The 23696-nt window shown below is 35.6% G+C and overlaps 1 protein-coding gene across 6 annotated transcripts in view; it reads right to left on the bottom strand.

Annotated features, from left to right (window-relative positions):
* Positions 1-6429: 6429 nt before the first annotated feature.
* The window catches only part of LOC137236656 (uncharacterized), a 37171-nt gene continuing 19904 nt past the window's right edge, over positions 6430-23696 (bottom strand). For 2 of the 6 annotated variants that reach the window (XR_010948553.1, XM_067759505.1), the window contains exons 3-10: positions 16736-16922; positions 8553-8771; positions 8406-8482; positions 8128-8340; positions 7908-8064; positions 7633-7850; positions 7094-7498; positions 6430-7034 (exon numbers count right to left, since the gene is read on the bottom strand). Coding sequence is in view for 3 of the 6 variants with exons in the window: in XM_067759505.1 (XP_067615606.1) it covers positions 6742-7034; positions 7094-7358 (558 nt within the window). In the remaining 3 variants the exon portion in view is untranslated. Of the gene's footprint in view, positions 7035-7093; positions 7499-7632; positions 8106-8127; positions 8341-8405; positions 8483-8552; positions 8772-16735; positions 16923-23696 lie in introns of those variants that run through there. The other 4 variants (XR_010948551.1, XR_010948552.1, XM_067759506.1 and 1 more) reach the window with 4 other exon arrangements.

The raw sequence follows: 23696 nt of genomic DNA, 5'->3' as shown, positions 1-23696 counted from the left end.
AATTTCATTAAAAATGTAAGTAAATTGTTAGAATAGATGAATAAATAAAATATAATAGAAAATTTCATAATCTTATTAGCCATCATCCATCGAGTTTTCTAGCTCCGTATCACGCTCAATTCTCACGGGAATGCTCTGGATGATTGAGAGACTTGAGAAACAGAGGTCGTGATATTTTTGCGTGAGATATGGTAGGCTGATTTCGCCGCTGTTTTTCATTTAACTCATACAGCGAAAGGCTAAGCAGCGACATCTATTTTGAAAAAGTAGGTTCAATAAAGGCAGCGTTGCCAAACTAAAGACAAGTAATTGACAAATTATCTGGCTCACAAATTGAACTAGACTTCTATCTGGATTTATCTGGCTAAAATCGTTGTTGTTGCATTTACATGCAAAATTATTTATCTGGCTCAGGATCTTTGCGACACATCTATATATGTTTACCCTTTAACTTTATGTGGACGCTAAGCGACAAACTTTAAATACACCTCTGAAATTTCTACGCATAAAATTAGTACTACTAAATTTCAATACGCATTATACGCAGATGTAACTGAAATATGTGTCTATGTTTCGCCCTTTGCACTAATTCTATGTATTGTACGCGTCCACTATTTATCATAACTGATTCAGCTATATGTTATCCACAGAAATGCAACGAGGGTTGTGTCTCCGCTTTTCGGTACACCCTGTGCTGTAACTAGTTGTTTAACCACTGTCGCTAGATGGGTCTCCTACGCGAGGATAAGCGTTTTTTACGCGCAAACGTAAACGTATACGCGTGTAAAAAACACGGCTATTGTTGTTGCCTTTTGCGTGTTAAATATCTATCCGTATCTGGATCACGCTTCGTTGGAACGTAGCAAGAGAGATAGTTGTGATTTTAGACGCGATTATTCTCTATATGGAGCGTACGAATTTTCCTTAAAGCCCAAACACAATCAACTTTTGTAACAAAGTAACGCAAAAGAAATTCATAAACTTTCGTTTTGCTGGTATTAGCTGAGTTTTTTTACATCTATAGACGTTTACGCTTAAATTTTTTATGGACTGCTAACCGTCAAAATTTAAATACTCCTCTGAAATTGCTGCGCATAAAATTAGTACTACTAAATTTCAATACGCATTATACTCAGATGTATCTGAAATATGTGTCTATGTTTCACCCTCTGCACTAATTTTATGTATTCTACGCGCGTCCACTATTTATCGCAACCGATTCAGCCATATGTTATACATTATGGCCACCAGAGGTTTGTGTCTCGGTTTTGGGTACAGCCTGTTCTGTAGCTAGTTATTTAGCAACTGCCGCTAGATGGGTCTCCCAAGCATTATCTAAGCGAGGATTAACTTTTTTACGCGCAAACGTAAACGTATACGCGTGTAGAAAAAAACACGCCTATTAGCAAAAGGTCGCATTCAAACAAGCTTAATCCAAGTCAAAAGGAAATATTGGCGCAATTCATGGGGATAAACCCCCGTTGGTGTCGGATTTCTTGAAAGTTAACTAGAGTTGTACTTTTCCGTTCATTTCAGAGATTCGAATCTTTCGTTCTTTTTCTGTTGAACGAACAAGTTGTTCTTTTTGTTCATCTGTTCTTTTTTTTTCAAGCAAATTTGATCACTGCTGCTCGCACCCGCGAAAAAAGCCACCAAGTATAGAGGGGGGTGTGTATGCAGCAATGCTTTGTGTAGGTATATTTAAATGAGTAATGAATAAATACAGGCATGCTTAACGAACGAAACGATATCATTTCGTTACGATAATCAACGCTAATAAACGAAACGAAGTCACTTCGTTTCGTTTATTAACGTTAAGAACGTCAAATTAACGTTAATTTTACGATCTTAACGTTAATAAACGAAACGAAGTGACTTCGTTCCGTTTATTAGCGTTGATTATCGTAACGAAATGATATCGTTTCGTTCGTTAAGCATGCCTGAATAAATAAGTTAATATATATATGTATAATTACTTCAAACAAAGTTACAAATTTCGGAAGATCCAGGAAATTGAAAGAGTAGAGACACAAATTGTAAATATGAACTTTTCAAGTTTAATAAATGTAATAATTAATTTCTTACAAAAGATGTTTTTCATAAATAGTCCATACATAATTGTTGTAGCAGTGCCACACACACATGATCACACAAATCTTTACTGTAAGCAGGCATGCTTAACGAACGAAACGATATCATTTCGTTACGATAATCAACGCTAATAAACGGAACGAAGTCACTTCGTTTCGTTTATTAACGTTAAGATCGTAAAATTAACGTTAATTTGACGTTCTTAACGTTAATAAACGAAACGAAGTGACTTCGTTTCGTTTATTAGCGTTGATTATCGTAACGAAATGATATCGTTTCGTTCGTTAAGCATGCCTGACTGTAAGTGGCGTCATCGACATTCGTGCTCACTGTGAATTTCAGCGTATGTGTGTATGAATTTACAATGTTCGCGAACGAGAAGAGAGAAAGAATAACTTTAGATAAAACGAACTAAAAGAACAAATAGAACCGAAATCGAAGATCTAGTTCACTTGTTCAGTTGAGATACCCGGTCAATTGAACAAGTTTAGAACGAAACGACCCAACTGTAAAGTTAACTTCTGTTGAGCGAAATCTCTTCAAGAAATGCAATCATTTTTTGTAACCAAGAAATAATACATAAATTAAATGATACTTAGCATAGACTTGACTTGACTTGAGAACTGTCACTTACGGTTCTGTTAAAATAAACTTTGCATGTTACTGATTAGTCAAAACTTAGCAACACTTAACTTGACTTAGAAGCCTGTTGAATTTTGATTTTCTATGTAAGTTCTATGTCACGTTTACATTTTGAGATGCCATTTAATTGCTTCCATTTCATTTTGACATTTTGTCATACAAATTGACATTAGCTGTGTTTTTTATAAGCTTTTATTTAGTTTCACTTTTGTTGTATGTAATGGAATCTTGCAAGTTAAATTGGATACACTTCGCGGTGTCCGATTGAGCTGAAATTTTGCACACATGTATAACTCTGATGACAATGCAATATTACTTTTCGAGAATTCGATAAATTAATCGATAACACAGTTATCGGTAAAGATTTGTGTTTACTTTGGCATAACAGCCTAAGTTGCAAACAAACCCGCCGGTATGATTTAATAATCGGGGATTGCCCGTATTGATTTGTTTAAATGTATGAAAACATTTATTTGAAGCAATTTTTATAATTTATTTAATAATTTGGGAAAAATTTAAACAACGTGACATCAGGACGGCAAAGGCGACAGCTGTTTCGATTATACCTTGTAAATCTCTTCAAAGCCTTTTCTCCCGGGAGTGGGAGTCGAACCCGCACTCCTACGATAGTTGAAATGGTTATAAACGCATTCAGCTACGTCATGCCTTAGTTGTTGTAAAGTTTTTCCCAATTGCCCTCTTTTTGCATATTTTAATCTTTTACACATTGCATACCTCGTATGCAATTATGTGTTAAAGCTATGCTTGGTACGGCGGTTTTCTAAGAAACTTTGTTTTTTGTTGCTGTTTTTGTTCTATTTATAGAACTACAACGAATTAACCAATTTTGTCTGTTTGTATGATTTAATAATCGGGGATTGCCCGTATTGCTTTGTTTAAATGTATGAAAACATTTATTTGAAGCAATTTTTTAATTTTTATAATTTATTTAATAATTTGGGAAAACTTTAAACAACGTGACATCAGTAGCGGAATTCACTAACTTATAACGATGCGATTTGTCGAGATTTTAATTAAGGATTTTGTCGCCTGCCTTATCGATTGTGCAATTCACTAACTTAGTTTTAACGAATCGAAATAAATTACATTTAAATTTCGTTTTAATAGTATAAGGGTGGCAGCACAGCTTAACGAAACCTAAAAAATGGAAAGCACAAAAGCAGTGCCAAAAATAAATAAATGCTGCATACTAACTGCTTTTAAAAGTTTTTACATATCTTAACAAAAGGTAAGTAAATGCGGTATTAATTTTTTTTCTCTGTTGATATCCCAGTTATTATTGTACCCCTTAATTGACCATCAAGTTGAGAAATAATATCATGAGCCAAGTCTAGGGTTAGTCGGTACAGCTTTAGAAACTCCGTTGCATTCAAGTGGAATGGGTCATCTACTTCTCTATGAACCACTGGCGATGCACTTAGTAATTCTTCATTTTGTGATAAAACGTACGCCAAGTACTCAAATGCCATTTGATTTATAAATAAAGCAGCTTTTCGTGTTTGAAAGTATTTAATTAAAGTTCCGATTTTCTTTTTTAACTAAAATTGCCAGAAATATTAATATCGTGATTTTTAACGCAGCCAATTTACTTGCCGTTTATTTAACGACACAGCTGATCGACGATAAACGAATATCGATGCAAAATAGTTACTGAATAACGAAATCGTTATAGTTATCGATTCGCAAACAAAGCGATGGCAAATGTCGTTAAAAAAGTTACTGAATTCCACTACAGGACGGACAAGGCGACAGCTGTTTCGATTATACCTTGTAAATCTCTTCAAAGCCTTTTCTCCCGGTAGTGGGAGTCGAACCCGCACTCCTACGATAGTTGAAATGGTTATAAACGCATTCAGCTACGTCATGCCTTACCTAACCGTGGATTTTGAGACTTTAGCTGGAGACATTGGTGCTTTATCGGTAACCGTATCGGTAACCTTATAACAGCTGATTCGACCAATCTTATGAGAATCAATGCAATCGATTATTGGTGCTGCTAAAGTCGTAACCGTATCGTAGCCAACCAATTGGGTTTTGGTTTACCGTCGTAACGATAAACAGCTGATTACGTTAGGGATACGGATACAGCGATACGACATACGGCACCAATGACTCCAGCTTTAGACGTGGTGAATCATGCGTGTCACACATAGTGAATCTCATGATTGCGAAAAGCGGAGACACTACCCTCTGTTGTATTTCTGTGTATAACCAACATAGCTGAATTTTTAAGGCTATTTAACTCTGTAATTTTTCTGTAATTTATTTTGCTTTTGGAAAAATTACCTATTTGAAAAAAGCTGACTGAAAAATATTGGCATAACAGCTTAAGTTAAATCAAGAATGGCAAATCTTGGAAAATTTGAGCAGTGTGCACGTCCGTTGAACGAAATATGGACAATCTATTGATCATCGCTAGGAAATTAGCGACATTCCATCAACTTAGCAGCACTTTAGCAATACTAATGTTATTATTTGGCCGCTCAAACACACCCACATTAATTGTGCATTAAATGTAATGCTCAAAAATGACTCCGGTTGTTATGTCCGCAGAATTTATTTGGTGCAAATACACCATAATAATTTACACGGTCAAAGCCATAATAATTTGCACGGGTCATCAATTCTTTCTCTGATTCAAAAGCTGAACTACCAGTGCTACCGTCATCAGCTCAGTGCCATCATTGCCAGTAGCGCCAATAACACCAAACTCGTGCCTGACACACAAAAGTCGTTCCACTCAATAGCGCAAGTGAAATGTACTACACACTCACTACTAAGTAGCGTCAAAAATTCGCTTGGACCCTGCAAAAACGCTCCATGTCATTTTACTAGTCATTTTGACTTTCTGCAGCGGTTATATTCATAGTCACGTTTGCATGGGCGTGATGAACTTTTGTGACCAAATTTTCAGTTTCGTTCCTATTAATGTGATGGTGCATTCAGCTCCCACTTATAGGATGTGAGCATAGCACTGTGCTGCTCACACACGTCACAATGCTCGTCAAATGGCGGTCATTTTTCCGTCATATCACTCTACGTTTTCGAGCCATTTGACAATCAATTTTACTGCGGTTTTACCATTTATATAACCGCCATATAACGTGAATTTTACCTGCAGATTTACTTTACCTGGAGCAGCCATATGAATAAAATATGAACCAAAAAAATTGAATTTTCAATATTTATTATTTTTATTATATTTACATGAAATTGGAACTTATATTAATACAGTTCATACAAAAAAGAAGTAAGTACTTTAATAATAAATAAACTCGCTTAATTGGTTTTTGTTTTCCAATTGAAATCTTTTCTAAACGAGCAGAAAATAATTTTAAGCTTTAGAAAAAAATCCAATTATTTGAATCAATTTAAAACTTAAAGCTAAGTAGAAATTCAGATTAGATTTACTCTTTTTTTCAGATCGAGAATATTCAAAGGTATCGTGGAATCCGATTGCTGTCGTAATTGAATTTGAAAGTAATAAAGTAAAGTATGAACTTAAAAATGTAGGACTAGTGATTGAGTCTTATTATTGTTCTAAATCTTATCATACAATTCCAACAGCAATCGGATCACGACATACCTTATTATATATTTACATGAAATTGTAACTTAAATTGATACAGTTCATATAAAAACGAAGTAAGTATGTACTTTAATAATAACATAAAAAATATATTAATTGCTTTGAGCTATATTGCTGCAGCGTCGTCTAAGTGGCCAGCACTGTAGCAAAATATTGTTATATTACATTATATTATATTCATAATAATTCAATGCTCATAAAGCTTAAGCGTTTTTTGTTTTAAATTTACTGTCAAATTAAAATTTTAATAAATTTCACACTTCAAACGCAGCCGCAACAGCCTACACTAAACCAGTAAAAAAATACATAATCCTTTTTCATGTTCAAACAAAAATTGTTTAAGCTCTCGCTGCGGCAGTCAAACATTCTTTATCTATACTGCGCCGTCGTCTTGTTGGTCAATCGCGCGCCGCAATAGCCATTGGTGGGAATTGACATTCATCATAAAGTAGCGAAGGCACGGTCCTGCGTAAGCACATCGCTGACCTGTGTTGGCAAAAGATATGATGATACTGTATTCGATAGTTAGTCGGAACAGCGCTACTCGGCGAAGTAGAGATGACCATTGTGTCGGTGGCAGCAGTTACAACAGCAGTTTCTGACTTTGCATCATCCGTAAAGTGTGATGAATGCTTCTCTGCCTTTTCCAATTGCCTGGCGGAAGCAATTTTTGCTACTTGTAAAGCTAAAGCTGTAATGCAAATAAATAGATGGGTTAAAATGGTTTTCGTATGTTATTCAATAACTCACCGTCTAATGCTATCATCACAGCCTTCTCATTGATTTTGAATATGTGTACTGTTTCAGTATTCAGACCCAGTTCGTTTGGTACAATATTTTCGATTTGATGTAACATTTTCAAGTCTCGTATATCATGAATATGTAAACTATCCGTTAGGCTCGTTCGATTCATTCGTATACTGTGTATATTTGAGCCGTAGACGCAATGGCAGATATTTTGATTCTTTTTGAAGTGTAACATTTGTAAACAGTTGGGTTTCTCTGCTGTCACCATCACCCCTTAGGGAGCTATTGAAGAAACGCTCGACCAAGATAATATGTTGCGATTTACGCGCATAGATATCTTCCACCTTGTCACAGTTATTGATGGACAAAATGCGAAAGTCATCTTTACCATCCAATACGGAAATTGAACTGTAGAGGAAGAAACAATTTATAAAATTTAATAAAATCAAAAATAATAGTTGTGCTAAAATGGGGTAAAGTATTGTATGTTAAAGTATGGCAAAGTCTCAGCGGCTTTGTCCTGGTGAGTGAATGATAAATACCATAGATTGTTGCAGCAGATAACTTTAAATTTGGATTAGCGATAGACACCTCGTAGGTTTTGTGATGGCTGGTGCGGTTTTCACAGTTCTGTGTGTTTTACGTTTTACTATTTTTTTTTTTTGTAGGTAACGCCTCTGTTTACTTCTGCTGTGACTTTGGATTACGTATTTTCGGAGGTCGTCCTCAAACTTTATCCGGCCCTGTAACTTAAAAATTTCTGCAAAACACGATTTAAAATAAATATCTCCTTGCCAAAGATATGTATATGCATTACCGAATAAAGCAACGTTCACAACTTTTAGTGCTGACAGTGCTTTTTTTCCGCCTCCGCCAGCCCAGTTAAAAAGGTCAAGCAACTCGTCAGTGAAAATGTGCTTCATCACACTGCCAAGTTCGCCGGACGAGCCCTTGAGAGAAAAAAAATATGTAATCTGCAAAGAGCGTTGCAACTTATTATAAATATTAAACCAAATATAAATAGTGCAAAAACTTACTACCGCGTCTTCGAAATTTTTCTCCAATATCTTCTCTTTGAAGTCAAAGAGAGCATCGATGGACTTCATTGGAAGCATCACAGCTAGATCAGCGTGGATATCCTCCCCACTTTCACCAGTAATTCTGCAGACCATTTTGTGTACTCGCTTGACAAGAACCTTAGACTCCCGTACTACTTTCTGATGCGCCATCACATCAGTTTTGGGAATTGCCTAAAGTTTAAATATATGTACATATATAAATATAAACGCTTACTTTATAATTAGTAAATGCTTACATTTTCTTCCAAGCTCTCCAGTCGCCTTTCAATGTTTGTTTGCTTCTCAAGTATTAAACGAAGCATAGCCATTATATCTGTTAAAATAAGCAAATTATTTTGTCATTGGATTTATTATTAATAAAGTCTTTTTTTTCCTAAGATTACCTTTGTCTGGCTCCGACATTACAGATGTTGTTGGAGTTTCATTTGAAAAAAGTTCGCTTTGGTTGCGAATTGGCACTGGCGGATCAGGTGAAGACTTCCTCAGGTTTTCTGCAGCCTGCACAGAGGAGATTTTTGTACAGCCACTAAACAATAAATCCTGGCTGCAATGCATCGCATCCTGCAACGGCGCTATATCAATATCATTATGCGGTGGTGTAACTGTTATAAAGAGTTTTTAAAAATTTTAAAATGATAGAAACAGGGGATTACTTTAATGCCCTATTACCGTTTACAACTCAACTTAGTTGGGTTGTAATTAAAACAACTCAACTTTAAGACAACTCAACTCCTGTTTGGTATTACGAATTACAACTTATTTCAGTTGAAATTGAATTGAGTTGCCAACTTCAGAACGTGATGATTTGACAGATAAATAAATAACCTGATTAAGATTCAGTTGGCTTTACTTATGACTATCTATAGAAATATGACGCGGAAGCAGAAGCGTACATGTGCAACACTCCAGCAGCAACCCTGCTTTGCATACTATATCTACTGCCCGCTGTTGCTGGCGCCGATCGGCGCCCCCTACTCTTACGGCCGCTCCAACCCATCACTACAATCATAGTAGCACAGTCAGGAGCAATGCCGAGCATCAGCCCCCGCCCCCATCTTCCCCTATCTTTTCCAGCAAAAACACACAAGCACGTCGTGGACACAATCTCTTAGTACCTGTCCCGTTGTGCACTGTTTGCAACTACAGAATATATACGTTTGCGTCATCCCTCCAGTGCAGTTCCTGCCTTGGGCGGTCTCACTTTCCTAGAAGTTCTGGAGTTGCACACGGTTACAACGTCACAGAAAAGACTTGCTTTCATCACCCACTACTCTGTGCAATATAATCTATTTGACCCTGACATTCGCTACGGTTGTCGCCAAGCTTATCTTTATTGTGGTTGTAGTCTGTAGACGCCGTGTTGAATGTGATCAGCCCTAATTATTCAACTAAACGGTCTACAGTATGTTGATTTTCGTCGGCGCCGACGTGGCTATCACTTGAAGTTAACGGCACAACAATCAATGCAAAAATATAGGTTTAAATTTTAATATATGTATGTAGTTTTGAATTCTACTCCATTATATTGTTGCCACAACGCGTTTATTTTTGGGACCAAAATTCGTTATGAAAAAATACCAAAACTCAGAAAAATATGCATACATGTACCCAACTCGAAAAAATTATAACTTATCAATTGGGGGATTAACTTCACATGAAATTTTAATATTTTTAACACTCTTTTATTAATTGAACCTGTATGTAAGTTTATACATATGTATGTAACTCTCCTTATAAAATTGTCGTGGCCCAATTTTCGTTACCATACTCCTCCGAAACAGCTGGACCGATTCTCATGAAATTTTGTATACCTATTGGATATGACAATCGGCTAAAGTCTTTTTTATTATTATTGCCTATGGTGTCGAAACCCATATTAGGGACCCCGGAATTTTTTATGTAATTGTACAAAATGGATATCAAATAAAGATGCTGGTGACATAAAAGTAAACTATTTGGTTTATTTAAAGCCGTTTAACAGATATAATCAAAACTACGGATAAGAGGTACCCTGAAATTAATGTTTATCTTCTTCCTATATATAAAAATGACATAAAATTTGTATGCCCTTCTAACTTAAGAGCCGCAACGAGGGGAGTGCAGCCAGTTGCATTATCACGTATTATCAACCAGAGAATGACATATACATCGCTTCGAGCTCCTAGGCCTCTAGAGCCTGAAAAATTATCAACTGGGGGCAACTTGACATATGTAGATATTTAAATTTTTTTTAACGAACGAATAACTATCAAACGCATATAAAAGCGTATCAAACATTATCAAACGATTAGCGTTTTAAAATATTAAAAATTTTTAGTTGGGGGGGCTAACTTCACATAGATATTTTAAAAAATGTCGTTTTTCTAACAAACGAATAACTATCAAACGAATATCGAAGTGTATCAATCATTATCAAACGACTATCAAACGATTAGCGTTTTAAAAAATTAAAAATTTTTAGTTGGGGGGGCTAACTTCACATAGATATTTTAAAAAATGTCGTTTTTCTAATAAACGAATAACTATCAAACGAATATCGAAGTGTATCAATCATTATCAAACGACTATCAAACGATTAGCGTTGAAAAATTAAAAATTTTTAGTTGGGGGGGCTAACTTCACATAGATATTTAAAAAAAATTCGTTTTTCTAACAAACGAATAACTATCAAACGAATATCGAAGTGTATCAATCATTATCAAACGACTATCAAACGATTAGCGTTTTAAAAAATTAAAAATTTTTAGTTGGGGGGGCTAACTTCACATAGATATTTTAAAAAATGTCGTTTTTCTAACAAACGAATAACTATCAAACGAATATCGAAGTGTATCAATCATTATCAAACGACTATCAAACGACTATCAACCGATTAGCGTTTTAAAAAATTAAAAATTTTTAGTTGGGGGGGCTAACTTCACATAGATATTTTAAAAAATTTCGTTTTTCTAACAAACGAATATCGAAGTGTATCAATCATTATCACACGACTATCAAACGATTAGCGTTTTAAAAAATTAAAAACTTTTAGTTGGGGGGGCTAACTTCACATAGATATTTTAAAAAATGTCGTTTTTCTAACAAACGAATAACTATCAAACGAATATCGAAGTGTATCAATCATTATCAAACGACTATCAAACGATTAGCGTTTTAAAAAATAAAAAATTTTTAGTGGGGGGGGGGGGGGGGCTAACTTCACATAGATATTTTAAAAAATTTCGTTTTTCTAACAAACGAATAACTATCAAACGAATATCGAAGTGTATCAATCATTATCAAACGACTATCAAACGATTAGCGTTTTAAAAAATTGAACATTTTTAGTTGGGGGGGCTAACTTCACATAGATATTTTAAAAAATTTCGTTTTTCTAACAAACGAATAACTATCAAACGAATATCGAAGTGTATCAATCATTATCAAACGACTATCAAACGATTAGCGTTTTAAAAAATTAAAAATTTTTAGTTGGGGGGGCTAACTTCACATAGATATTTTAAAAAATTTCGTTTTTCTAACAAACGAATAACTATCAAACGAATATCGAAGTGTATCAATCATTATCAAACGACTATCAAACGATTAGCGTTTTAAAAAATTAAAAATTTTTAGTTGGGGGGGCTAACTTCACATAGATATTTAAATTTTTTTTTTCTAACAAACGAATAACTATCAAACGAAAATAGAAGCGTATCAATCATTATCAAACGACTATCAAACGATTAGCATTTTAAAAAATTAAAAATTTTTAGTTGGGGGGCTAACTTCACACCGCTCTAAGTTATGAAGACTAGCCGTTTATGGATTGCCACAGATATGTATGGGTCACCAAACATTTCACATTGGTTTTATTTACAGCGCATGAATTTCAATGCAATCAGTGCTTCGAGTATTTTGCAACGGAAAAGTTACTACGTTCACATTTCTTAAAACATGTAAATTGCTAAAAGTGAAGTTTTTGCAATATGTCGTCTTCAAGTTCATTATCATTTCTTATATTTTTAGCACCAATTTGTGTTAATAATCATGCAGCACCTACGTCTTTGTTAGAGAATATCAAATATGATGCCATGCTATTGTCACAAACTTCGGAAGGTTCATCAACCAGCGGCTGTAGTAACACTAATACACGTTCGAACAACGCACAGGAGTCAACGCCTAGCACGATAACACCAAATCCTTATAATGGTAAGGGATTAGCTTTTCGCATTCATTATAATATATATGTTTTTTTTATCAGATTGTTAATTTTGAAAATATTTGCCTGTCTATGTCTAACATACCCACAAAATTCAAAATAACTTTCATTTACAAATCAGAATTATGCAAATATGCCTACCAACGTTGTTGGACCTTTGGCCGCTGCCTCTAAAATGGTACCAGTACCAGAAACTTTAATGAGCCCGGATGTATGCCCCGCCGTTGTGGGACAACGTGTGACAATTAATACACAATTGCAAAATTCTAAAACACATAAAAACAAAGGTGATTTCACTCAAATGTCAATAATTTTTCTTTTTTCTAAATTGGAAATTTCAAAATTAAAGATAAATATTTGGAAAATTTTAGGTTTTTTATGTTGCTGTTGTTGTTGTAGCGATAAGTTTGCTCCCCGAAGGCTTTGGGGAGTGTTATCGATGTGATGGTCCTTTGCCGGATACAGATCCGGTACGCTCCGGTAACATTTATATGGACACATTAAACCTTCAGAATATCCCTCCCTCCTCCCCCCAAGTTCCATGAGGAGCTTGGGGTCGCCAGAGCCCTGTCTGTTAGTGAAACAGGTTTCGTCACGGATAGGTGAGGTTTACAATTGGGGTTGGAGAAGCTGTATATTGCGCTGGCAACCTGAAGGGTTGCACTACACAGCCCCTTGAATCCGGTATTTTAGTCGCCTCTTACGACAGGCATACTTACCTCGGGTATATTCTGAAGCCCTAACCCGCTTGGTGACCCAGAGCCTCCTCATATGATGTTGTCAATGTACATACTTTTACACCATATAACAGGACTGGTACGATAAGCGACTTGCAGAGGACGATCTTGGTTTGTCAAAAGAGGACTTTACATGAAATCACCTACTCAGTGCAAAGTTGGAAAAGGTTATATCAAATCAGTGGAATGGAATATCACCCTATCTCGGTTGCCGTTTCGAAAACATCAGAAATTGAATTGAAATTTGAAATTGGGCGTTATACAACATTTCTGCGATAGGACGTTTTCGAAACGACGCGTCTTGACATCAGTATTAATAATCCGAAGGCGGAAAATTAAAATTTTAACTCGTTCAAAAGATATTAACGAAAAACCGAAACCGGGGGTGGGATCCATAGTATTTCTGCGCAGAACACCTTTCTGCGTTGGCGGCCTTCGGTCGCGCTTATAAAAAATAACCCTGGGCTACGCCATGCCAAGTCCGGGTGTGTGGTATAACCGTGGCTACCGCCACGGTGATGCACAATTTTTTTTGTGGGTACAACACAACAACAACCACATGAAAATCGCCAACTTCAACTGAAAATATCTCCGGACAGAGATGAAATTTTTCTTTTCCGCCTTCGGATTATTGTTCTCGAGATTAATACGCGACACCCTCTCGATATTTTTGGTAGCGTATTAGCAGTCGACCCCTCAACTAGACTATTACCGTATACTCAATATATTAACACATAAATTAAGTGAAACTGGGCGCGAGGAGCAGAGTTAGGGAATTGGAAATGACATCACTTTATAGTTATAAGAAAATAATGTATGAAATTACCATTTTCTTAGGCAAGATATTATTTAACACCCGGTACAGCTTGAGATTAGAATTAATGAAATATCATCTCTAGTGGGAACTGCACTAACGATTTTTGACTTTACAGTTTACAATTGGGTTGAAGTGAAGACGAAAATGTGGGCGTTAAATTTAGGTAAACCAGTCACAGTTCCCCCACTCAATGAGGCCATGGCAATAGAGCTAGGAGCTAGTTTGCTTGGAGAGGCGATTATATTTGTGATAGGCGCTGTAGTGCTGATATTTGAATCCCGATAAACGAGAGAAAATAATAAAAATTATATCTTTTTATTATTCCTCAGTCAATCCAATAATGAAGCTAAAAAACAAGAACAGTTCAGGCAGGAAAAAGTAGAGCTTGCATTAACACTGGCTGAAATGGGTTTCCGCTTAGAGCGGCAAGACGCAGAAATAAGAGAGATGACTAGAGCGCTGGCCGATTTAGGTAAGTGTAAAAAAATAATCCTTTTTCAATTGTAGTATTGTGTGTTAATTTTGCTTCCATGTATAAAATAATTTTCATTAACTCGTGTTGTATAATTTTTAATTTAGCTGATATTTTTTTTTAATTGGCACTGAACAGTTTAGACGATTTTGGCCTGTACCAACAAATACACGTTTCTCTTTCGTTATTACCGTTGGCTCTTATACTATGTTCAAACAGAAAAATAAATTGAGGAAATTTCGATTTGAATTGAGTGCTGTTCATACAACTCGATTTAGCTTACACAATAGTAATTTGATAGCTGGTTGGCTCATCGCTAGAGCAAGAACATACCTTTGTTCAGACTGTCAAAATGAACACGCACATTATTAGGCGAATGAAATGGAATGAAAACATAAAACTTTGAAATTTTTGTGTGTTGTAAGAAAATGTGTTCAATGTTTTGGTTTCATTTTGATTTTGCCATCTTCTTTTGACAATCCCTACTTCAGTGAAATGAAAGACATAAAATCAGCTGATGAGATGAGCCAACCATATAGTTCAGCCATGCGTAACTGACGTTTAATTATACTCAATAAACACACTTTACACTGTTGCATTTGCAGTTTGAAACAATTTATTACGCAATTTTTTTTAAATTGGCAATTTATTATTACAATTTATTATATGACAAATTGCGTAATAAATTGCCCAAATAGTATAAATTGCCAATTTGATGTGTGTTTGAACCTAGTATTAGTAGCACTAAAGGGAGGAAATGGTTTTACAATACCTCAGCATGTTCTCTGTTTGAATAAGTGGTTTCTAATCCTTGGTATGACTCTCAATCAAGATACCACTTTATGGCTCAGAAGTTTCAAAGTGATCCTATTAATAAATCCTTCCCGAGTTGGTCGGGCTTTTACCTTAATGTTACTTGTTACCCAAACGTGCTGTATGTATATCGGGCACAACCCCATAAACATCGGTAATACTCCTCAAAACCCGTACTCTCTTATATTATGTCGAAGTGGCTGGAAACACTCTCCAAAGCTTCATCTTGCACATTGGTGGTCCAATTTGAGTACTTCAAATAAAAATGAAATTATGTCCACAAATTTAGTTTAGTGTTGTTGTTGTAGCGATAAGGTTTCTCCCCCTGACCCGCTGGGGTCATTGTTATTTATAATAATTCGTGTTATTGATATTGAAATTGTTTTAGATAATAAACTCAATTCACCAAAGATGCGTAATCCATTTTTGATGAAACAAAATACCACAGGGCGATGCAGTCCTAATATGAGTCCGCGTCGCGGTAGTAGCACGTCAAATATGTTGTTACAACATAATAATTTATCGAACAGAAATCGGGCAGTAGCTGTCCATGCACAATCACAAGTGGACAATCAAATGAAATCACGTTTAGCCAGCAGTTCGATGCATGTTGCAACACCAGACACTGGCTCTCAATAATTGCACTATGGAAGAAAGTGTCCACAATGCAGGGTGGCAGCACAACAGCTGATAGTGCTACACAAGCTCCGAGTGATGATGCCTCCAGCATTGTCGAGCGCCAAGTCAGTTCAGCGGCAGCGACAACAACGATTGATAACATCTCGACAACGGCAGTTCACGATTTGGCTAATGCGGCAGTTACCCACCGACGTGTGCCGTACGTAAGGACGTTTGTCGTACGAAGCACGTTTGACCGAACTCTCAAGCCCGTAGGAATCAATGTGTGCGTCTGTGTACATGTACATAACATATTTGTGTGTGTATTGTTTACAGATAAGCACTGTTGCCATTGACCATTTTGCATGTATGCTTATGGAAACATCAACTTTTTCCAATTTAATTTTTGATATTGTAAAAGGCCGGAATACATATTAAATAAGTATAAATAGATTAAATATATATAATCAGCACTTTTACATAATTATTTCGAATAATTTCCACAATTTTTCAAACTTTAATTAGGCGTTTTTGCATAAAATTGCAAACGGTCAAAAATTAGCGCACAAAAGTTTACTAGGCAACTCTGTCTAGTGAGAGAGCGATCAGTTGACACGTTCTTACGGAAAAAATCAAAATTGTTTTGATTTCTACGTTCCGGGCTACGCACGTACGGGCGTTGCACGTCGGTGAGTTTTCGTTTACATTGCACACTCATAAGATAGGTCGTGTCAGCTGACACGTTTTTTCTACGTACGTTCGTGGGTAACTGCCGCATAAGACATGCACTATGCTGACCAGTCAGGTATATGTACGCCTAACCAAAAACATGCGGAGAATATTTTCTGCACTGGAGGCATTTGGCAAAATTTCCATGGCATCCGTGTATTCTAAAACTGTTTACTTACCGGAATATTTGATTTTTAAGTGGTACTTCTTCACTGGGTCCCTCCGCAGAATTTTTTTGAATTAATTTGTAAATTTTCCCACCGCTGAGCTGATGCGCACTTGAAATCAAAATTGGAATTAGAAGAAATAAAGTCGAAGAAATAAAATAGCGCGCAACTCCGGCTGACAATTTTCAAATTTCACCATCTATATGCATATAATGTGAGAAAAAGAGTGAGATAATAAATATAAAATAAATATTTCATCATGCTATTTCATTTTCTGAATTCTATGTTCCGAATTCTCACACGTACACTGGGTGTGTTTGTGGCTGTCAAAAAAATCAAGTGAATGTGTGCGTTTTTGGTCACACGATTTTTGCAGGGGAGTAATTTCGTCAATGAGCTGGCACCGCATTGGCGCTGGCACCATGCAATTTACATCACTAAAATTGCGCGAATGCCCAGCCTCATGACTTTGTTAATCCAGATGGTGGAAACGAAGACTCAAAGGAATGCTACCTTGCAAACAACAGCCGTCATTTTCAAAGTGTAATACTGTTTTCACACAGATACTTAATGATCTCATTTCACCTTCTAATGAAATCGTAAATTTTTTGCTTTCACACAGAAGTAACTGCTCGATTAGTATGAAGGATGAAATGTCAAGCGAATAAAATGACAATGCTATATGACAGACAATCATGGCGGAACGATACAAGGTGGCAGCATGGTGACATACCTACAAACATAAAAAAATTCCATGTACTTGTAAATTCGATGGACAAATGTCAAAATCATACTGCGCCTGTAGTTGATGTATCAAATCAAATAAAAAATGTTATAATCAGCTGTTCGATGCGGCCACCTTGTATCGTTCCGCCATATAGACAATGACATTTACTTTGACAAATGACATTTTTAAGCACTGAACACACCAAAAACTAAGAAGCGGAAACGGAAGCGGAACGCTGCCAACAGAGTTGCATTGTGCTTTTGACTTCATTAGGCATTCCATTAGCTACTAATGAAATAATTATAGATTCGAATTTTGTAGGGAAGATTGAGCTCAATAAGCGTCTTAATACTAATTTCACACAGACGGCTTATTGAATAATAAAGGCAATTTTCTACATTAAGACGCTTATTGAGCTCAATCTTCCCTACAAAATTCGAATCTATTATTATTTCATTAGTAGCTAATCGAATGCCTAATGAAGTCAAAAGCACAATGCAACTCTGTTGGCAGCGTTCCGCTTCCTTTTCCGTTTCTTAGTTTTCAAAGCAAATGTCATTGTCTGCATGGCGGAACGATACAAGGTGGCCGCATCGAACAGCTGATTATAACCTTTTTTATTTGATTTGATACATCAACTACCGGCGCAGTACGATTTTGACATTTGTCCATCGAATTTACAAGTACATGGAATTTTTTTTGTTTGTAGATATGTCACTATGCTCCCACCTTGTATCGTTCCGCCATGATTGTCTGTCTCATCCTTCATACTAATCGAGCAGTTACTTCTGTGTGAAAGCAAAAAATTTACGATTTCATTAGCAGGTGAAATGAGATCATTAAGTTTCTGTGTGAAAACAGTATAATGTAGAAAACTGCCTTTATTATTCAATAAGCCGTCTGTGTGAAAACAGTATAAAAATTCTGTGATACAACGAACGCTAACGCGGTTAAGGCTCCATCACTGATACTTAGCATAGACTTGACTTGGTTTGAGAACTGTCACTTACAGTCCTGTTAAATGAACATTGCATATTAATGATCACTCAAAACTTAGCAACACTGAACTTGACTTAAAGGCTCCATTACTGATACTTAGCATAGACTTGACTTGGCTTGCGAACTGTCACTTACAGTTCTGTTAAATGAACATTGCATGTTACTGATTACTCAAAACTTAACTTGACTTAGAAGTCTGTTGAATTTTGATTTTCTGTGTAAGTTCTAAGTGACGTTTACATTTTGAGATGCCATTTGTTTGTTTCCATTTCATTTTGACATTTTGTCATACAAATTGACATTTATTTAAAAATAAATTTCAACGCTGATTATGATGCCAGATTTTATGCGCCAAGTGGAGTATAATCGTGGCTAAGTTGCCAAGTTTACGCCAAGTCAAGTCAAGTCTATGCTAAGTATCAGTAATGGGGGCTTAAGGCTCCATTACTGATACTTAGCATAGACTTGACTTGGCTTGCGAACTGTCACTTACAGTTCTGTTAAATTAACATTGCATGTTACTGATTACTCAAAACTTAACTTGACTTAGAAGTCTGTGGAATTTTGATTTTCTATGTAAGTTCTAAGTGACGTTTACATTTTGAGATGCCATTTGTTTGTTGCCATTTCATTTTGACATTTTGTCATACAAATTGACATTTATTTAAAAATAAATTTCAACGTTGATTATGATGCCAGATTTTATGCGCCAGTGGAGTATAATCGTGGCTAAGTTGCCAAGTTTACGCCAAGTCAAGTCAAGCCTATGCTAAGTATCAGTAATGGGGTCTTTAGAAGTCTGTTGAATTTTGATTTTCTATGTAAGTTCTAAGTGACGTTTACATTTTTAGATGCCAATTGCTTGTTTCCATTTCATTTTGACATTTTTTCATCAAATTGACATTTATTGATTATGATGCCAGATTGTATGCGCTAAGTGGAGTATAATCGTGGCTAAGTTGCCAAGTTTACGCCAAGTCAAGTCAAGTCTATGCTAAGTATCAGTAATGGGGCCTTTAGGCTGTTATCGGTAAGTGTTGCATACTTTTCTGCGCACTTGATTTTGTTTTACAGATTTCTGGCGATGGAATTTTAGCTAAGCGAAAGTTGGAATATTAGCGGTTTTTTTATACACACGTATACAATTACGCTTGCGCTGGAAAAAAACGCCTATCCTCGCTTAGATAATGCTTAGGAGACCAATCTAGCGGCAGTTGTTAAACAACTAGCTACAGGGTGTGCCGAAAAGCGGAGACACGACCCTCTGTTGTATGTCTGTGTATAACATATAGCTAAATCAGTTGCGAAGAATTCTGGACACACATAGAATATATAGAATTAGTGTATAGGGTGAAACAAAAACATATTTCAGTTACATCTGAGTATAATGCGTATTGAAATTTAGTAGTACACATTTCATGCGCAGCAACTTCGGAGGTGTATTTAAAGTTTGACGCTTAGCAGTCCATATAAAGTATAAGCGTATAGACGTTTACGTGTAAAAAAAAACACGGCTATTATTTTAAAAAAGATTTAACCCACAGAGCAGAGATCTTCAATGAATAGTTGTAAACTGAATGCGACATAGGCAAAGTCACAATAAAATATGATTTTAAGTTAGTTAACACTGTTTGACACAATTTTATATGTGCTCTTTGTCAAAAATGCTTCAACTAACTTAGTCACATTTTATTTCGATTATGAATATGCCCCAATATATTCGGATCATGATATAAAAAATCGTGTACTCATACTCAGTCAGGGTTATTCAAACGTAGCGATTCGTATCATTAATTTGGTTGAGAGTCTTTTTTCATCCTGACACCGCGTTAGCGTTGAACGCGAAAGATCTGACAACCGAAGATGCTGATATCCGAAGTGAAGCTACTTTTGACAAACACATACGATATGTTTTCTCGAAAATCTGTATATTCATATGTGTGTATTTAACGTTTTGTTGTTGCAAGAACACGTGAACATGTGTATGCACATATATACAAATTCATTTGAATGAGTTTAACAACGCATAGGGCGCATTCCAAAAGCAACACTGCTGGCGAAGTTGATTAGTGATAACTTCTTGGAACGCAGAGTTGCAACTTTACGGCAAATTAGTGAGCATAAAAATTTTCCGCTCCATTCACTCCACGTTTTTATCGATGGGTTGTTGACAGTTAGCTCAACGTATCGTTTCAAAAGCACAATTTCTTTCACACAGCTGATAATCTGATTAGCTGAGCTAGCAGTTGCGCTTTCAATTTCACCCTTCGAAGCAAACTTTTGCTTCGTATTTCAATTAAAATTTCATACGAAAACAAACCAAATACGATAATAGTTCGCGAGAGACCGTTGTAGCTTGTATCCATATGCATCATAGCTTATACTTACACAATAATTTTTGTATGTAAACGAATAGATCAGACCAATTGCACTTGGTTGTTTTATACGTTCTCATACACAAATTGCTGCGGATATATTAGAGTATCAAAAAAGTTACCTGATACCGATCTCTGCCACAGAGAAAATTTGTTGGTTATGAATGTGGATTTTTTCTGATTTATTATTAGTATTTATGACCCAATGCCAAGGTGAGCACATGCCGAGGGCTGAATGCTATGAGGGTGTATAAAAATGTCATATCGCTAACGTTGTGCCTCAGGGTACCAGGGCGAACCCTGTTGTACTGAAGCCCTTATCCCTTTACAATGGACCTCTGGGGGATGGACCGTTTGTGTCCTATACTCGTGGGAACAAAATGAACAATAAAATTAAAGAAAAAAAACTTTTTAAAAATTAAGCTTTTATTATTGGTTAATAAAATTAACTAAAAAGTAAAAAATAAAATTAAAGAAAAAAACTTTTTAAAAATAAGCTTTTATTATTGGTTAATAAAATTAACTAAAAAGTAAACAATAAATTGACTCTAAAGAAATATAACACTTTATAAGTTCATTGTAACCTTTAACGATAATTAGGCTTTTTCGTCTGCGACAAAAAAATTCTATATTGTACATAATTATATATTTTTAACATTAAAACTTTACACCTAAATTATTAAATCTTACTGTTTATATCACAGTCCTAATTGTTCTAAAAAAAAGCGTGTTACAATGCGATAGCAAGAAAAGGAGATCCTAAATGTTCTTAGTTATACCATAAAAATTTAACAGGTTTTTTATTAGAACAATTAGGACTGTAATATAAACTGTAAGATTTCATAATTTAGGTGTAAAGTTTTAATGTTAAATTTATATATTTATGTACAATATAGAATTTTTTGTCGCAGACGAAAAAGCCTAATTATCGTTAAAGGTTACAATGAACTTATAAAGTGTTATATTTCTTTAGAGTCAATTTATTGTTTACTTTTTAGTTAATTTTATTAACCAATAATAAAAGCTTTTTTTTAAAATGTTTTTCTCTTTAATTTTATTTTTATTATGAAATAAGTGCGCGCGTTATTATGAACTCTATTATTTGCCAGTGGGGCGGAGTTATTTTATAACATAGGTCCTGGTTTTTGATAGCGTTTTCCAGCTTGGTCGTTAAAACAAACTTCTGGTAACACTACGGACTCAATCAGTCTATGTGAGGTCCTCATGGACCGGCCAGTTCAACCTAACCTAATATGTTTAGGCAGGATGCTTAACTTTTCCGCATCTGATTGCGATCCCCCCAATGCAACTCTGCAAATCGATATTCGATACTCGACTTAATTCATAACCACCCACACCATCACCGCCACATACATGTGTATGTGTGCTTTTTGTCAGCACTCATGCACATGCATGTCGGGGTTGATGTGTGGGTGCCTTTCCCCTCCAAAGCGGAGGATTTTGCGGGTCAACGGTTGTAGCTTTCTATACAACCGGCCTCTTGGATTTTAGCCGTCAACCAGCTCACATCTACCGCCAACGATCTCTGCAGTTTTTCCTGCCAATATATTCAGGTAATATTGTAAACAGGTTATTTTTTATATTTAACCAATAAATCACATCTATTATAACGAGAAATCTCGTCTTCTCTTATTTATTTTCAAATACACCCATTCCCACTGAGATCGACCCCGGTGCGCCCACCCACTCAGGAGCATACGCACCCCGGCCGAACATTTTGTACTATCTCACCAGGAATTTGAAACACAGCGCCTATATACAGTCCACATCCATATAAAAACATAATATACACGCGTGGTGATACACTACAACTGACTAAAAACAACTTCGAATTGTCATAACAAGTTTTCCGGAGAATTTTGCCACACTCTTCAGTTGGGCCACCAAAAAGTGAAAGGTATATTATACTTATACACAGCGAGCAAAACTACCGAGAAAGCTAAAGCTAGCTGAAGCCACTGCAACACCACAAGCTACTTGCCACACCGGAACACAAATCGCCACAAAATAAAGTCAAAAGTAAGTGCAATATTTCTTGCCATAATTTTAATTTTTGTGGTTATAATAAAAATAAACAAAACCGTGTAAAATCTATAGTCTGAGTGTCACACGTGTAAGTGATTAAATTTAACCGCGAGAAGTGTAAAAAGTTTTTCGGTGTCGAAAAGTAAAAAGTGCAAACGCGAAATACTAAAGTGGTTACATTCCTTGTGAATATCTGGTCTGTCCCCCCACCAGCGGTAAGGCTCTCCGGACACAGCGCAAGGAAGAGGTGCACATAACCTCACCTCCATATAAAAAATTTTCACGCCATTTCGATTGCGGCAATTTTGCATTTTTCCTTTGTTTCACTTTAATTTGCACTACTCCAATAAATTTTTGTCACACAGTCGCTTTTCGCACAAGTTTTTTTATAAAATTTTTACACTTTTCGTCGAGTTCATAAAAACGCGCGCACTTATTTCATAATAAAAATAAAATTAAAGAGAAAAAAATTTTAAAAATAAGCTTTTATTATTGGTTAATAAAATTAACTAAAAAGTAAACAACAAATTGACTAAAGAAATATAATACTTTATAAGTTCATTGTAACCTTTAACGATAATTAGGCTTTTTCGTCTGCGACAAAAAAATTCTATATTGTACATAATTATATATTTTTAACATTAAAACTTTACACCTAAATTATTAAATCTTACAGTTTATATCACAGTCCTAATTGTTCTAATAAAAAACGTGTTCAATTTTGATGGTATAATTAAGAACATTTAGGATATCCTTTTCTTGCTATCGCAATGTAACACGCTTTTATTAGAACGACTAGGACTGTGATATAAACTGTAAGATTTAA

This window comes from Eurosta solidaginis, chromosome 1, assembly GCF_040869045.1.
Source record: "Eurosta solidaginis isolate ZX-2024a chromosome 1, ASM4086904v1, whole genome shotgun sequence".
NCBI classification, from domain to species: Eukaryota; Metazoa; Arthropoda; class Insecta; order Diptera; family Tephritidae; genus Eurosta; species Eurosta solidaginis.
Note: the sequence above shows the minus strand (reverse complement) of the source record. Positions and strands in the feature narration are given on the sequence as shown.